The sequence below is a fragment of the Hippoglossus hippoglossus genome, chromosome 6 (assembly GCF_009819705.1).
Source record: "Hippoglossus hippoglossus isolate fHipHip1 chromosome 6, fHipHip1.pri, whole genome shotgun sequence".
Taxonomy (NCBI): Eukaryota; Metazoa; Chordata; class Actinopteri; order Pleuronectiformes; family Pleuronectidae; genus Hippoglossus; species Hippoglossus hippoglossus.
In genome coordinates this window covers 9,340,435-9,358,740 of record NC_047156.1, presented here as the reverse complement: position 1 = coordinate 9,358,740, position 18,306 = coordinate 9,340,435, and the positions used below count along the sequence as shown (strand labels likewise).

The window sequence follows — 18,306 nt, the reverse complement described above, 5'->3', positions numbered from 1 at the left end:
TAGAAGCCTTTTTCATGAGTGTCTCCCTTTTTTGTCAGCGCGAGGCCACCTGGGTGAGGTGAGCCTGCAGATGGATGTGAGAAAGGGGGGAGATGAAGGTGACAAAGAAGTGCTTCCAGCTGATGATTACTGTGGTTTGGTAGACAGTTGTTTGTTTTGGGGTATGCTGTTGGATTGTGTACGTGCACATGTTTGCAACTGTGCTTTGGGGTCGACCTCGTTTTTTTTTTTTTCTTCTCAAATCAGCTGCCTGCATCAGGTGGCAGGAATCGACTGTTGGGATCCCGTCAATGGAAGGGTATAAATACAAGACGCACAGGAGCAATCCCACCGTTCACAGCCACAGAATCTCCTGCAAACAGATGCTGCAAACTGAGACTGACTCAAACGTATACAGTTGTATACGCGACGCGCAGGGCCCCGGCTCCAGGGCTTCCCTTGTGCTCCCATGCGGAGAGGACCCCCAGGGGAGCCGATGCCAGCTGAGACTGAAAAACAAGGTAAGAGCCCAGCTGACACGCATGCACACAGCCTCAGCTGTTTGTCTCAAAGGAGAGTTCAGCAACTGAAGTACACACAGAGAGCGGGGAGAAAATGAAGGAGACTGCCAGATTCGAGCCTCCCAGGGAGAAAATGTAGCGAAAAAGACTAAAAGGATGGATAGATGTTGGATCCTGCAGTGTGCGCACTACAGGTGTGCAATGGTAAGACTCAACTATAGACGTGATAGTTTCTAAGATTGTGTGACTGCTTTATTGTGTGAGCTGGTAATGGAGCCTAGATAGTAGGGGAGGAGATGAAATAAGGTCTGACAGTGCAGCGGGATCATTGATCCTACCTGTGCTGTATCATAAGAGCACTTGGCTGTTGAAGTACAAATACTAAATTGAACCGCGCTGTGTTTGGAATAATCCTTTATGATTTCTTGTTGTGTTTCCGCTCCTGTTTGGTCAGTGTCTATGCATTATGAAATATGTTGCCAGTGTCTCTGATTATATTCTTCCGCATTTAAAATGCCAGTCGGAGGCTCCCGAGGCTCCAATTCTCTCTCCAGCCAAGAGAACAACGAATAGAAATGATTGACAGCCTTGCGCGGATAAGGTTGCCCATTTAGCAAACTCGCTGTGTCAAAGGAAAAAAGTCACAATGGCTCCCAGAGCGATGGGATTGGAGATGAGAGAAATGAAGATTTTGGGGCTGTATCGATCTCCTAGTGCTTGTCTCATGCATTTTACACAAGATCTAAATGTCACTCACGGTATAATACAGCACTCTGGGTCAGGGCTCACTACTCTCTGTTTAGTGCGATTTCAGGGCACTCAGTTTATAAATTCAGCAGGAATCAAATAAAGCTGTTAGATGGTGTCATGGGCTTGATGCTGAGAGGCCACTCGGGATATCTAAAGAAGATCTACACCTTTACATCTCTCCTCTGCATCCATTAAATGGCTTCTCGTGGACCGCTAAAATTATTTTCACACCTTTGTAATACATCACACTAACCGCTTTTTCTCCTCTCCAGGGTCTAAGAACTAAGTTGCGCTATGATGGAGGAGAAGCTGGAGACGGATGGCCCCAGATCCTCCATGCCGGCTGAGCTTCACCATCCCCAGCTTAAGTACTCTCAGTGGAAGTTTAAGCTGTTTAGGGTGAAGTCCATGGAGAAGGCCCCTATGCCCAGTGAGATACAGCCGGAGAAAGAAGTCTTGTCAGAGATCTCACCTCTTGCAGCTCCAAATATAGAGTTAGATAATGGTGTAGGTCCAGGGAGTGTTATGAAATTGTGCCTTGGGGGAAAAAGCCAGGAAAATGTGGAGGGCCCAGGTCGGAGGGTAGATAAGAAGCTGGAGGAAATGGAAACCCACATGAACCACCTCAGGTAATCAAATGTCACTGTACTATATCATCCACAGCAAATTATATACATTACTTTTCAAGAAATTCACAACATTTGCTTTTATCTGTGAAGGTGTCTCTGTCGTCTCTGTGGAACGGCCTTGAGGAAAGTTAAAGGACCAGCGCATGAAGTTCAGGATGATCTGGAGGAGGCGAGTAAAGGTGTCCTGCGGCAAATGGGCTGCAAGTTCACAAGCTGGCCAGAGGTCATCCTCAAAGTCTTCAAAGTGGACGTGACAGAGGACACGGAGTCCGTCCACCCTCTCTCCTTCTGCCATCGCTGCTGGACGGCTGCCATACGAGGAGGGGGCTTCTGCTGCTTCTCCAGAACAAGAGTCCCAGAGTGGAAACCCCACTCCTCCTCCTGCCACCTTTGCTCACCCAAGAAATGCTCATTCCAGCGGACTGGGAGGAAGAGGAGGAAGACTACTCCCAGAGTCCAGAGCCTCGCAAAGAGGAGCAGGTGGGAGCACGTCGACAACATCGCTGTCGGAGAGCGGAAGGTTCTGAAACCATTCGGAGACCGTCATCCCCGCCCCGTGCTGAGGGGCTGGAGGAAACCCAGCATCCAGAGAGAGCAGTGGGTGGAGAATATCTCCCACTGCCAGAAACACCAACTGAGTACCAAGCTGATCTCTGAGAAGCTCCCTGTGGACTTCCTGTATTCTTTCACCTGCATGGTGTGTGACCACCTGCTCTTTGATCCGGTTCAGTCCCCCTGTGGACACCTCTTCTGCCGCAGCTGTATTGCAAAATACAACCACGCTCTGGGACCTCAGTGCCCGGCCTGCAACTTGCCCTGTGCCCCTGATGAGCTCACCCCGCCCGCCAAAGCCTTTTTATCAGCTCTGAATTCTCTGCCTCTGCTCTGCCCCAGAGGTGGCTGTGGTGAGCGCGTTAAGCTCGACTCGTTTAACGCTCACTCTCTGGACCATGAGCTCAATGACAACAATGCAAACAAGCAGTCACCAGAACTTGATAAGTTCCTGATTGCCAATAAAGGGGGACGGCCCCGTCAGCACCTGCTGTCGCTAACCCGGCGTGCCCAGAAGCATCGGCTGAAGGACCTGAAGAACCAGGTGAGGTTGTTCACAGACAGAGAGGAAGGTGGCGACCTGAAGTCTGTGTGTCAGACCCTGTTCCTGCTCACGCTGAGATCCATAAACGAGCACCGGCAGGCAGATGAGCTGGAGGCCATGATGCAAGGTAAGCAGGCATTATGAGCCTTTTGTTCAATCAATATAACCCTGCAGAGCTAACACCCAGGGGCACCAACAAATAAAAATGATGATCGTGTTTGCTCATTAATATCTCCGCCTACCCCTGAGGAATACAGTCATCACATAAATAACAATGAGACAAAAAAGTTTACTGTTGAGAAGAGCGGAGAAAGTTGTCTTTGATTTTTTGATTGAAAAGCATTTCATTATTGTCCATCTCTGTCTATTGAACCACGGCTGCCACACGCCCAACCCTCCCCCCAATCCTCCCCCACTCTCACTCTCCGTCTGCCTGCCTGTCAGTCTCTCATTCTCACACTCTCTTTAATGCACAATAACAACTCTTGTGAAGGGGGCTGTTAGAATCAAAACAACATCAGCAGCTCTTGTATCTGCAAATTACACAGGCAGCACCGTGCCCCTCTCTGGGGAACAGAAGCCAGCTGGTGTCTGTTTTCATCTTCAGCCAATACATCACTTTTGCCAGCTTCACTGATTCAACTCTCTGTCCCCTTATAACATTTGGAAATTAGGAAATATTGGATTTTGTAATCATGGGCTTGTGGGCTTTTGACAATGATGCATTCACATCTGGGTGTTAAATCCCTGATTCATTCTGTCTCATGGTATAAATGGCTCCAAATGCAAGATATCAAATGAGGAAATGTTCGATACTGCAGTTCGTTTCAAAGCACTTGAAATGGGCTTCCACAGTTCGGTGTTAAATAATTCTCTTCGTTTGCCAGTCCTTTCCTCTTGCTTCCTTTTCATGGTTCTGTTTTATTTTTTCAAAATTTCTCTTCTGTCTGTTTCCCTCTCCCTCTCTGCAGGTAGAGGTTTTGGGTTGCATCCTGCTGTGTGCTTGGCCATTCGGGTCAACACTTTCCTGAGCTGCAGCCAGTATCACAAGATGTACCGGACTGTCAAAGCGACCAGTGGCCGCCAGATATTTCAGCCGCTGCACACCCTCCGCGCTGCAGAGAAGGAGCTTCTCCCTGGCTTTCACGAGTTTGAATGGCAGCCGGCTCTTTCAAATGTGTCCACCTCTTGCAATGTTGGCATTATTAACGGGACCTCTGGATGGACTTCCTCGGTGGACGACTCCCCGGCTGAGACTGTCACTCGGCGGTTTCGCTATGATGTGTCACTGGTGTCAGCATTAAAGGACCTGGAGGAGGACATCATGGAGGGGCTGAGTGAGGCTGGGATGGAAGACAGCGCTTGCACCTCAGGTTTTAGTGTCATGATCAAGGAATGCTGTGACGGCATGGGCGATGTCAGCGAGAAGCACGGCGGAGGACCGCCCGTTCCAGAGAAGGTTGTACGTTTCTCCTTCACCGTTATGTCTGTCTCTGTCCTGGCCGACGGTGAAGAGGGGGAGGTCCCCATCTTCACCGAGCCAAAGCCAAACTCAGAACTGTCCTGTAAGCCCCTTTGTCTGATGTTCGTGGATGAGTCCGACCACGAGACACTCACAGCTGTCCTGAGGCCTATCGTTGCCGAGCGTAATGCAATGAAAGAGAGCAGGCTCATCCTATCCATCGGTGGCCTGCCTCGCTTTTTCCGCTTCCACTTCCGAGGCACGGGATACGATGAGAAGATGGTGCGAGAGATGGAGGGCCTAGAGGCCTCGGGCTCCACATACATCTGCACTTTGTGTGACTCAAGTCGAGCTGAGGCTTCTCAAAACATGGTGCTGCATTCCATCACCCGCTGTCATGAGGAGAACCTTGACCGTTATGAAATATGGAGAACGAACCCTTTCTCTGAGTCTGCAGACGAGCTGCGAGACAGAGTCAAAGGCGTCTCGGCCAAGCCCTTCTTGGAGACCCAGCCCACAATGGATGCGTTACACTGTGACATTGGCAATGCCACTGAGTTCTACAAAATCTTCCAGGACGAGATCGGGGAGGTGTACGCGAAGGTCAAGCCCAGCCGGGAGGAGCGGCGCAGCTGGAGGGCAGCCCTGGATAAACAGCTGAGGAAGAAGGTGAAGCTCAAACCAGTAATGAGGATGAATGGGAACTACGCCCGCAGGCTAATGACCATGGAGGCTGTGGAGGTGGTGTGTGAGCTGGTGCCCTCAGAGGAGAGGCGGGAGCCCCTGAGGGAGCTGATGAGGCTCTACCTCCAGATGAAGCCTGTGTGGCGAGCCACCTGTCCAGCCAAGGAATGCCCCGACCAGCTGTGCCGCTACAGCTTCAACTCCCAGCGCTTTGCCGACCTCCTCTCCTCTACCTTCAAATACAGGTACAACGGCAAGATAACCAACTACCTCCACAAGACCCTGGCCCACGTGCCTGAGATCATAGAGAGAGACGGATCCATCGGAGCATGGGCCAGCGAGGGGAACGAGTCGGGGAACAAACTGTTCAGGCGTTTCCGGAAGATGAACGCACGTCAGTCGAAGACCTTTGAACTGGAGGACGTGCTGAAACATCACTGGCTCTACACCTCCAAGTACTTGCAGAAGTTCATGGAGGCGCACAAAGGCTCAGCCAAAGCTCTGCAGGGTAGCATCAACCCTTTAGAGACACTGGATGATGAGAATGTGAGAGTGAATGATTTTTGAATTTTCTTTTAATGTGAACCTATTGACATTTGTTTTTGATTTTGCAATAGTTATGTAGTCCGTGAATTACCTCTGTCAGTAAACTACGCTTGTTGATTGATGTTTACACTTTGAGTAGAAGTTGGACTTAAAGCCACAAGTTTCTGACATTTTCTGATTTTTTTGTGATAAAATTGTGGAGAATCATTTATTTCTGGATTTGACAAGAAAAGACCTTTTCATTAAATATCAAATTTCTTGCTTTAGAAAAGAGTCATTTCAAGAACTTGGGAAGTAATGATACTCTCACATCACATTTTGAATATGTGTTTATTTGTATTTGAGCTGCATTTATGAACGGTTCTATTCACATCTGTTTTGCCTTTGGTTTGTTAGCAAAGATGGTACAGCAGAAGAATATAGAAATAACGCACAGGTTTCTCTTTGCTCGCTCCGAGCGGGGGAGGTTCTTGTCTTTATCTCCACCATCTGTGAAATATGGTCCAGTTTATTGTATTTCAAGGGTATGATACATTATGAATTTATATAGTAGTGATATTTATGGAAACAGATGAAAGCGCTGTAAGTCATGGAGGGAAATCGTGTTAAAAAGACCACATTTGTGGCCACTGTATTAATATATCATTTGAGCTGGAGCAAAATGCAATCACTGAGACCCAAATGTTCTTTGTTTCGTGAGTGCCCTCTGAAAAAGATTACTTTAGCGCTTTATCGTGGGATCCCGTAGGGGAGGAAGAGACGCCAGGTCACTTTGAAACCAATTTTTATCTCCTTTAGTTTTTTCACAGTGGAGGATAGATGATTCTTATACGTATTCTTCCCATAAAATAAAGCATATACTGACCTTTTTGTTGATACCATAAAAATACAGTATGGTCCATTACGGAGCCTAATACCCCATGGACTCTGCAACGGGCAGGGATTTTTCTTAAGTTTGGTTTATAACCTGGCTCTGTCTTTTCCTGCTGATATTTCTTCATTGCCACGGTTGACAGAGGAGAGGGATGTGCCGCAGCCACACAGACCAGATTTAAACGGATTTGTTGGCAACTTTATTTGTTTGATTGATTGATTATATTGTCTTCTTCTGCCCTCACCATTTGGAATCGTGACAGGCAATTTTGTTTTCTTACTTGATTGAATGTTTGATTTTGTTTCACTGTCCTGGCCCCAACCGTGTGACAGCTGTGAAATATTCACATTTCATTGGATCGTTGTCAGACTTGTGCAGTGGCGTCGTGTTTTGAGTGGATGATATTGCAACTTGTCTCTTATTTGTTTTTTTTTCGCCGTAATGAATTGCATTTCTAAAGTAGCGGATGATGGATGATTCATAAAATTCTGCGTGTTCATTTTTTTTGCCATGTACTTCCTCATTTTTCCATTCTACACTAAATATCAGTTACTGTTTATCTTCACTGCAGGATTATTTTGCATATGGTGCAGTCTCACACTGAAAGTCCACTACTTTTTCACATGTTATTTGGTTTAACATGTTTTATAGTATTCACATAATTCTGCTGCATTTTCACTGAAACACACAATTTACCATTGTTTTGATGAATTACCATTGTGGAGGAGGGAGCTTGATTTTATTGTTTTTTACTTTTGTCTTTTCCTCAAGAATGAAATAAATAAAGACAGAATCTGAATAAATCTTCTGGTTTGTTTTTTATTAAACAATTTATAATTGATCGTGTGCTTTACATTTGCATTATTATCACAGAATTCAGGTACATTTGTTCCTGAGAAGACAGCACCTGAAGTATAAAAACACAACATTGTACAGTGAGCGAAAACACAATATGGTCAAACTGCTGCCACACAAACTACAGTATTTACATTTTCGCCCACACGTAAAGATTTTGAAATCTCTTAGAAAACAAATATGCATTTTTCATTTTAGTTTGCATTTAAATTATTTATTTTCATTACAGATTTAACAGCATACAGCTCAATAGGTATTAATCAATCCATTATTATTCCTTTGAAAAGTAGATGACAGTCAATTTGATTCCTGTTCCATTTATCTGTCAATGCTAAATGTCTAAATGTACTAGCTTTGTGACACAGTTGAATCAGAAAAGACATTTACTTTGGCTCCACATCTTTAATACAAGAAAAAGCCTTTGGTTTTCATCCTAAATTAGATTTTATGGCTACAAAAACTGTAAAAAAAAGAAATCCAGACGCAAGGTCAATGTTACCCTAAAAAGTCTAAAAATACGTGAGGGAACCAGACAGGGGCAGTCCACTGTCTGGCCTGATTTTTGTGCATGGAACCCATTAAAGAAACAGGAAATCTCAGAAATGGAGAGAACTACTTCCTGAGTTAGAAATGTTGTTCTAAGAAGAAGAGGTACATCAGTTTATTTAGGAAATGACATCAATTTAGAAGTAGTAAAGGATATTGGGTAAAGAAACATACTCAGTGCACACTCATCCATATGTGTACATGAATTTATAGTGTAAATTAATATATATTTACTTTTTTTTATCATATTATCTTCTGTTTGTCATATAAAATACAAAACTATAAAAAATAATACAAAATGATAGGGCATGGAAATAAATATGATATTTTGTGGTTGTACTGATTTATGAACGAATACAACAATGACAACTATTAACAAAATATAATCAATTTGATTGTGAAATAAATTTATGGACATTTATTCCTGGAAATGTTTGAAAGTTTTCATTCAACCACTTATTTCCCCTGTGGTTCTTAATTGAATATAAATTAATGAATCATTAAAATGTGCAAAGGAGAAACACTGACACATGAAAACACTTCAGACATAATGAGGTTGATGTTTTTTTTATTGTCACAAATTTCATTGAGTGCATTTTCCATTCATCAATCATCAGTGTAATGGGGGACAGAATAGTAAAAGGTAGTTGTAATGCAGTTATTTCACTTCTTCTCTCTTCATATTTCTCACAAATGGCATATTCAATGTTTTACATGCATCCTTCAATCTCTTGAGTTTAACAGGAAAATATTCCTAAATATATGAAACATATATATAAACATTGAGTCAGTTAAAAAGTCTTCTCAAAAAGCTCTTTTTTGTGGGGGATATCTGGATTGTTGGAGGAGTTTTCTTGTCCTTAACTTTCATGGGGGTGCGCTTCAGGGGCATGACTTGTCGAGTCGGGGTCATCTCCTGGAGGGGCAGGCCTCCGTGGTCCTGGCAGAAATACTTCTTGCAGCCCTGAGAGAGGGTGACCAGCAGGGTCTCAGACAGCTCCATGCACTGAGCGTGGACCCAGTGTCCCTCCTCCCCTCTGGAGCAGAAGATCATGGCTGGCCGGTAGAGCTCGGTGGAGTAGTACGGCTCCCATGTGTTGGGGTCCACCTGACAGCCCAGGCAACATTTGATCCAGTAGCCCGCCTGGGACTCGTCCTCCTCGTCCTCTTCGTTGTAGGTGTCCTCTTCGCCGCTGCTGTCTTCCAGCTCGTGTGGCTCACGGCCGAAGTAGAGCTCCTCAGAGTCCTCAAGAGGAGTAGAGTCCTCGTAATCTGTGGACTCCTGGCTGCAGCCCTGGGTTCCTCCTTCCCCTTTTCCATCCCCCTCTGTTTGGAAGCTTGCCAGATAGAAGTAATGCATATCTGTTTGGGACACCCTGCCCTCGGTAGGTACTGCAAGAAGGATGTTTCCATCCCCTGCGCTGCCCCCGAACCAAGTGCGACTGTGGACAATATCTGGGGTCCAGGTGGGTGATTCTAACGCCTCAAAGTGGATCCCTCTCTCGTCCAGACTCACTGTGGTGCACTCCGTCCTCTTCTGAGAGTCCGCCTTATAACCCCCTGAGATAATGTACGTGTGAGTGGGACCCGTGCGGGTGATTATGGCACTGGAGATGGATATGCCAGTGTCTAGGGTCTCACAGGAGACCAAGGGGCTGCCCTGCAGGAGCTCGACATGCAGACGAAAGAGCCGAGGGGGGCGGGAGTCGGAGGCGAACGAGTGACCTCCAATGAAGTAGACACAGTCCTCTCGTGCAAGGGCCACGTGAAACGACAGCCCCTCACTGAGCTCAGGTAAAGTGTGGGCAGAGGAGCATCCGAACTCCAGGTCAAACAGGAACACCTGAGGAGGACAGTCTACGACGCTGTTCCAGCTCTCTGTGGTGCGCTCTCCTGCAGGTATGTACGAGCGACCCCCAAATAAAACACAAGCTGTCTTCCCCCGGCTCTGAACCATGCTCAGCGAGTGGCCGTATCTGCCCCCCGGCACCTCTCCCACCAGTTCTTGCTCTTTGCAGCATACTGTGAGTTTACGGTTGGAGCCGCGGCTGTCCATGGTCAGCAGGTACAAGCTCGACGAGATCTCATTGTTTGGAGTGCGACCGCCGTGGATGAGATAACTCTCCGGAAGCCCGTCGTACGGGTCGAGGCGGCAAACGGCCGGACAGCGCAGCGGAGGGAGGTAGGTGGAATCATTGGAGAAGGAGATGGGTCTGAGCTTGATCTGGCCATTTTTAAACCGAATGCCGAACACTCCTGTTGGACACGTGCGCTTAGGCCAGCCCTTCTGGCCAAACAGGAGAAGTTCACCGTCCAGCTGCAGCAGAGAGCAGCCCGGCTGGAGGAGGCCTGCACAGTTCACTGGAGTTAATGGCTGCAGAGTCATTTTCCAACAGGTGCCTGCATAAAAAAAAAACACACAAACACAATCTGTCACTCAGCTGTTGCTTGTTTTCATTCAGGGGTTTGAGAGTTTTACTTCCTGTTTATTACAGCATCATGTGGGAGATCTGTTTATTACATTTATAAAACAACTTTATAAAACAAAATGTAGAATGTAAACTAAATTTTCAGTCTCAATTCTCTAGATTGTTTTAAATCTAAAATCTAAAACTTTTTTTTTTTTTTTGCAAGTGATTGACACTGGCTTTTATTTATTAATTAATTTCTTTATACAATTACATCTATTGTATTGCTCTATTTTCTCAGCTCAATTTTTTAATTCCTGTAGTTCCTTCCTAGAAGATAAGTTCTATATAAATATAGTTATTATTATTATTGTTATGACACATTCTATCATATTAGGGATGGAGAGCTTATCAAAACCATGCTTTTTTAGGTGAAGCTAAGTCACACACACAGGTTAAGTTACTTTATGCAACTGCTGCTCCTGCTCCACTTTTTTATTTAATTACTAACGTCAAACAGAAGCATCAAGATAAGATCACAATGCGTAATTACCTCCTCCGAGGTTCACTTTTCTTATTTTCAACCACAAACACAACCTTGTATCAAAAACTCTCTCCATCTTCGAATCAGAGCCTGAATTGACGCCACGGGAGTCGGGAGCAAACACATTGTAACTTTGTGTGAATGTTTGCAAAGTGTGACAGCACTTTACCGGAAAATGGATTTCATTATCTTTTGGAACAAGTATGATATTATTGGACAACAGCTCAGCATGGATTTTCTTTTTTGCATTAGGTATTGGCACCTTTGAAAGGAAGATGGATCAAAATAAAATTACCCAATCATTTTTTCTATTTAATGAATGAGATAATATCTCAGAATTATTCATAGGTTTTAGAGGTTATTCTGAAAGTGGCTGGAGCAGCTGCTGTGCCTCCATTACATCAGTTGACGTGAAGAACAACATAATGTAATTATGTTTTTTATTACCAGCTCTGTCATGACTGCTGTGGTACCTTCAGTAACTACATTTAAATCTTCTGGTCAACAGGAGGACTTCACAGTCTACAGTCTTTAAGAGTGATCCCAAAGTAGCAATAGCACAAGAGTGATTTAATCATAATCTTTAGTTTTCTTACCTTACAGCCACGACCTGACGCAGCGCTTGAGCTCTCTCACTTTGATGTGAATCTCAAGATCGCCAAAATGATACTAAACGGCTCTTTACGCAGCCAAACTTTGACAAAAAGTAGACGCCGACGGAGTTTGTGAAGCTTCGTTGACTCACAAACACTTCCACATCTCGAGGTTAACGGTGTGTGACTGCTGCTCTCTGACAGCTGTGCTGCTTGAATGCGTTTATGTGAGTCACTTCACTGATAACGCTGGATTTCATTGAAGGTACACCAAGGAAGATATATAACAGGCTATTGAGAGAGATTTGTCTCTTGAACAGCTAACATATATAAAACCTTGAGAATTTTAAACCTGTATGGCTAGAGTAGAAGTATTCTCTTTCCAGTAATTATGAACTAATAAACCTTTATTTTCTTAAAATGACCATTTAATTTAAACAATTTCATATGTATCTAAAACTGGCTTCAATTAAGTATTAAAGGCGCAAAATAAATAATTAAATTGAGGAAAATCAGCCACTGCTACAAAGCGCTTGCCCCCACTTTATTCAAACTTTTATTAATATTGGACGTATTACGTGTCCAAATTGCACCAAATTCGACACTGCACTTCCTGGGCCCCTTAATAATTCACATCCCAAGTGTGAAGCTGATAAGATGAACGGGTCTCAACATATACCTTCCACAGACAGACAAAGATTTCTACAATTATTAAGATATTAGATGTGTCTTCCTCTCTTTTTTATTGATTAATCTCCTTCTCTTTTCCCCCTCACGGTATTGATTATTTTTGGCAAGATCCTTGATCTGATCCTTTAAACACTGTCAGGCTCTAACACCTTGCTGAAAAAGCCCGATACACAGAGCCTGCCTTATACACACACACAGATCCATAGCCTCACTGGACACATCATTGTAATACCTATTAAACCACGAGCTTAAGAGGCAACACTGTCTATTCCAGTGAACCCTTTGACTTCCCGGCTGAATGACAGACTGTACAGGGAGTGCTAGTCATTATTTCCCGCAGCACACTGAACCAAAGTCATTATTATAGCATGATGTTGAATGGAGAAGCAAAACATCATTCTTCAACAATGAGGAACATGTTCTGGCAGTTGGCTCAGACTGACATTCCTGTGTGTATGCCTCTGTTTTAAAAGATTGACCCGTCGTAGGGTAAAGGCGCATCCACCTATATGAGTGACACGCAGACGCCTAAACACCCAGAGAAAAGCCGGGCTTGGAAGCAGATGTCTACCCGCTCATTAGCATAATGTTTTTGTGCCTGAGCAGCGCAGAGAAAACTCGAGGAGTGTGCAAAACAAAAGGCGAGAAACCACAAGTGTCTGTAAGACCGTTACAGCTTGAAAACACACAACAGCAGAGCACCTGTGTGTCTAAACTGATTCTTACAGTGGAGGGGAGAAGAATGTACTCCTGTTGCTGGAGAGAATACATAAATTCTGATGTCAGTGGGATATATGCAGAGTGGATTGGTTCCTTTTTGTTTTTTCCTCCTTTATTTTTTGAGAACCGGTCCATCTGCATGAAAATAAACCTTTTTAGTCACCTCAAGGCATCCACACAAAGCACGGATGAGAAGTTCTGTAGCCGCAGCTGGTGTGTTGTGCAGAGAGTGAGTAGGGGGCGCAGCAGCGTGCGGCGGACCCCAGGCCATGCAAGGATTTGTACATAATTGATAGAACAAAGTAATTAGAATCTTACGACAGCACCTGTTTCTGTCCCTTGTCATGTATCACTACCTGACTGCGTCTACCCTGAAGCGCGGTTTTGACGGATGATGCGGTGACAGCTCTGATGTTCTGACGATCACTGTGCAGCAGTGTTTATCACTATTTAATGTTACGGTAATTGCTCCCCTTGTGGTGATTGGTGCCGGTGGTGTACTTCCACCTCACTCTGGTCTATCGTCTTGTTGTTACCTCCTGTCACGTCCTAACATAATGACAAAACTTATTTTTTTTCTATTGACTGTATCTAACTGTACTGAATGTACCAAGCAGCTTAACTTTTACTGTTGAGATTTATTATTCTTTAACTATTTGCTCCTGGCAACTTGCAACTAGCTTTTAGATTAATGCATATGCTGAGGAATCTAGATGTTCATGGTTAAGGGCAGGCGAAGTCAAGCTCATAGTTAAAGCTGCAATAATCAATGTTTTTGCAGTGATGATGAACATTACATGTGAACACATTCTGCATGTGAATGTGAGCAAAAAGATTTTGTGGCTGGAAGCCGTCTGGTTACTGTTTCTAGTTTGACCAATCACGTTTGAGCAGGCTTTGGTTGCCCACAGGTAATTTTTTCTTTTGTGTGGAACAAAAGAGCAAAACACAATGGTCGTAAAATATATCAGCTTTTCAGTTCATTTGCATTCAGATGCAGAAAGCTGCTGCTCCAGATGAGCCAAACTATCGTCTGGAGCTAAAACTGTACCAAAAGTATCGCTGTTGGACTGTGAACAGTGAACGGCAAACAGAGTCTTGACCCAAATCTCCGCTGTCTACACCGGAAGCTCCAAAATATTGGCTGGTGCCTTCAGACACTAACTGACCATGAGACGATTGCAGATGGGCTCCATGATTGTATGAAATGTGAAAGGACTCTGCAGCTCCTCCCAGCTCTACAGAGCGTTTCAGCATCTTTCAGCTTATTGTTTTGATGAGCAGGCAGCTATTTTAGGTGGAGACTAAAACAGAGCTAAAAGGAGAGGGACTGAAGAAACACGACACATCACACAACTCCTGATCCTTTATGCCAAAGTCCGGTGCCTTGAACTTCCTCTTGTATAAGCACTTAAGCCTGAACGATCATCCCATTAGCTCTGTCTTACATCCTGGATTGGACAAAGCTGAAAGAAAACATATTGGCAAAGCAATTTACTGTAATATAAAGGAATTTATTCAGAAAAAGTGTTGTTGAATCCACAGTGTCCCTAAGTGTCCCTTTGCTCCAAATCCCTTTTATTCTCTCTTCTTGTTGCTATTGTTCTCAATTCCTTGCTCCACTAAATGTGTTCCTCCTCTCTCTGTGTGTAGGTGAGCGGCAAGGTTTGGTTGCCTTGGTACGTGGCAGGGGGCCAGGGGCCTCGGATACACTGGCACCAGACCAGGTACCGGTGGAAACCCCGGAGTCTTTCTGGAGATCATTTGAGCTTTTAAAGGTCTTCATTTAGCTGTAGTCAGGACAGTGTCACGGTTCACAGGTGGGGGCCGTCGCTCAACAGCTAACCAAAAGTATGAAGCTCATATGCTTAGATCTACCCTCACCCTGCAACTACCTTCTGCCAACAAGAAACGCTGTGGCCCTGCCATAGGGCTATAGTGGAATCAAGACACCGAGGAGGAACAAAGCGCAAAGTGAGTGCGAGGTCTCCACAGTGGGACAGCTGTGTGACTTGATCTTGCCTGTGGATCAGTTGGGGTCAGCACCTTATTGATCCTCCACTGCTTCATGGAAGCTTGATGGATTGAAACTCTGAGCAAGAAAAACCTGCATCTAGCAGCGTTCATTCACACTAAAGCAACTTTAGTTCACTGGAAAAACCCTCATCTCCACCTCATCACCTGTCGCAGTGCTTTCCTGCTTTACCTCCGTCTGTCTCCTCCGCTTTATCTCCGCAGTCCTCCTCATTGCAGTGAGTTTCAATTTTCCTTAAGCGAAGCGCCGGAGAGTTTCAGCACGGGGGAGTTTACCTCAGACGTGCTCACTGAAGCATGAACAGGACCTCAGGCTATGCCAGCTATAGATTTTACCATGATTCTGATTAGAGGGCTCCCTGTTGCAATCGATACCATACATCAGTAAACTGCACAGTGAAACTGATGGTCCCGGATAGGATCCCATATTTGGTTTCCAATTAATCTCACTGTTGATTATTTTTAAGATTAAAAGGCACTTGAGTGAGCCCAAGATCCCTCAACGTTAGAAGCAGTTCAGCGCGAGAGGCTGTCGAGCGTCCAAACACATCGGACACCGGATGTAACAGCTCCAGTCAATAACGCCGCTTGATCATGATGATTACATTTTATGGGCTGCTAGACACTGTACACTGTCAGACAAGAGGAGGATGAAGGATATTCCTCTCCTACAACTCTCTCTCACTGAGTGTCTTATTATGTTATTGTAATGAATGATGCCTTGACAGGTAGCAGCTGTGGGAATGAATGCTTCAGCGCTAGATGCGAGGCTGCAAGTCCTGATCCTGCACCTGGCGTTATTTACAGGGTTAAATATAGTTAACGTTTAATAGGCCGATTAATTAATAGCACATTATTTGCTTGAATTGTGAAGCAATTAATTTGAAGGAAACTCAAATTGTGCTTGTGGATTTATTAAATTAAGTATATAATTGTTTCCTTTTTGTTAGATGGTTTATGGATTTGGGGATTCTGACAGAGCTTTTAAATTTGGAGGGATTAAAACAGTTTCATCTATTTTAAAACTGGTCTTAAAATAAACTGTTCTAAAGTTAAAGTGTATAATCTTAAATCTGCACAAATCCAAGGCAATACTTTTATTATCAACAATGGATTAAATGCAGGAAGAATGGAAGTCAGATGGAACGCAAACTACAAAACAATCCTAACAACCTCAGTTGTATTTTGTATTCGGTGGAAATGGCAGCAGGCTAACATGCTAAACTCAGATGGTGACACTGGTTGATAAAGGCCTACCTGCTACTTATCAGCATTTTAACATTGTCACAGCGAGTGTGTTAACACACTGATGATCACAGGCCTGATTTCAGGCATCAACACTCACTGAGGTAAGTTTTAACCTGTATAATATCCTACCTTGGTCAGAATTCAGATTTGCATTTTGTTGTTTAATGTGCGTATGGATCTTCATTATTATCAATTTATATTCACTTTTTTGTGCTCATGCTGAAATAAGAGAGGTAGACTTTTCTTGCCATGCTGTATTGATATGAGCCTTTGAGACGGCCACAATGCTATTTCACGGAGAATGGTTCCTTTAATCGAGGCTCCGACAGCAAATTACATTCACTGAGTTTTAACAATTTGCACTGAAAGCAATGGAAAACTCAATATAAGTCAAATACTTCTTAATCCATGAAAGTATAAGCCATAGTTCTGCAGTGAGCCTTTGAAATGAGTCGTTTGATTTGCTTGGATATAATACAAGATGCATATTATGTGTGTGATTAAGGCAGTCAATTATTTCTAAATAGTCTGTTTTACCATTTTTATGCATTATCAACATGCAGATTGTGTAGCTGCTCTGTTATTAGCATTAAAGGTTCATCCTGACCTGTTTTTCAGTCTCACTGCATCTTCAATTACAAAGCTCCAATCTTGATCACTGACTTAAAAGCCTGGCAATACTCATTAATTGTGATGGCAGGTGGGTGTTTAATAGCTCATACAGAACATGCTGTGTAACGTAGACCTTCTCAATCAAGGGTACGTGTGTGATTTGATGTCGACCGCGGGCGAGGATTGTGGAGTGGCGAGGGTCGTCTCTGTAATGTCTGCCAAGCGATTTGGCTGTTGACTGCGTTGCCTCTCAGACATGCTGACTTAATAGAATGGCTTACTGTGAAGTCCCGCCTTGATTAGCATGTGTAATTATGAATATGCTGCTGTAAGCGTAAAAACAGAGGGAAAGAAGGCCTTCTGGAGAGTGCCTGTGTCTCTTTGACACAGAGTAATTGCCTCCACCTCACAATCAATGACTGCTCAGCATTTGGCACCTGGATAATTCAGCTTGTGTGGATTATGTCAGATTTAGGCCATTTTGGGTGATTTACACTTGACATTGTCAAAGCAAAATGTGAAACTTTTTGATAATGCAACAAAGAACACACTTTAATAAATATACGAACGTGTAGAAAAAGCTGTTTTCAGATAGAGGTTCGGAAGTGTCTGGAAAATTGGGTTTGGATATTACACATTTAAAGAATTGCAAATTGTCTGTATTTATGTAGCACTTTTCTGGTTTTGATGGCCACTTAAAGCACTTTACATCACACTTCACATTCACCCATCACACACATTCATACAGTGCATATGTGCAGCACTTTTTATCCATGAGAAGAGGCAATTTTGGGAATGGGAAAGACAGGAATCGAACCACAGACCTTCTGGTTAGAGGACAACAACAGTGTTTGTTTATTCTACCTGTTTTACGTCCATTTGGTGTTTGAAATCATCAACACACCCACATTTCTGGAAAATGTCCCAACTACAGTAGCTGTACTGTGACTACGGTGCTGTACTGCAAACGTCTCAGGGTCTACCTGTGCTATTTCAGCTCAATAACGGCCTGAGCTGACTGCCGAGGGCGCGCGAGTGCACGATGACATGTTGAGAATAACAAATGCACTTCTGATATTCAATTTAGTATGACCACTGTGGATGACAAACCAGCACTGAGGGAAAGATGCCCCATGATACTCTGACACATGGACAAGCATGTCAGAGTTAGCTCAGTGTGACACTCGTCCCTCCTCTGTGACACTGTTAAATCCCCTAAACCCCCCCGACCCGCTGTCAGTTTCCCTCCTCCCCATCTGCAGCCGTGTCAAACATGTGGAGCAGCTACCTGTAGACCAAAACACGTTGAGCTGATTGTTTTGCCTGCAAGCACAGAAAAACCACGTCGAAAAAGCCGTACGAATTTAAAGAACAGCAAAACTAAACAAACGACAGCGTTAGTTATTGTGTCGTCTGTGCTGCTTCTGTCTGCGTTGTCAACGCTGCGGAAGCCATTTTTAAAGTAGACAGCTCATCAGGAGGAGTGACAAGGGAGGATAAGAATACACTTCATAT

The 18,306-nt window shown here is 44.1% G+C and overlaps 2 protein-coding genes across 2 annotated transcripts; one reads left to right on the top strand and one right to left on the bottom strand.

Annotated features, from left to right (window-relative positions):
• The first annotated feature begins 352 nt into the window (after positions 1 to 352).
• Positions 353 to 7,326, top strand: rag1 (recombination activating 1). The gene is made up of 4 exons (XM_034589086.1): positions 353 to 500; positions 1,523 to 1,879; positions 1,970 to 3,102; positions 3,947 to 7,326. Exons 2-4 carry the CDS (start codon positions 1,545 to 1,547, stop codon positions 5,686 to 5,688), a joined length of 3,210 nt encoding a protein of 1,069 aa, XP_034444977.1. The 5' UTR covers positions 353 to 500; positions 1,523 to 1,544; the 3' UTR covers positions 5,689 to 7,326.
• A 1,296-nt stretch (positions 7,327 to 8,622) lies between these two features.
• Positions 8,623 to 11,590, bottom strand: rag2 (recombination activating gene 2). The gene is made up of 2 exons (XM_034587939.1): positions 11,491 to 11,590; positions 8,623 to 10,342 (listed from the first exon to the last, which is right to left on the bottom strand). Exon 2 carries the CDS (start codon positions 10,326 to 10,328, stop codon positions 8,730 to 8,732), a length of 1,599 nt encoding a protein of 532 aa, XP_034443830.1. The 5' UTR covers positions 10,329 to 10,342; positions 11,491 to 11,590; the 3' UTR covers positions 8,623 to 8,729.
• Positions 11,591 to 18,306: the final 6,716 nt, after the last annotated feature.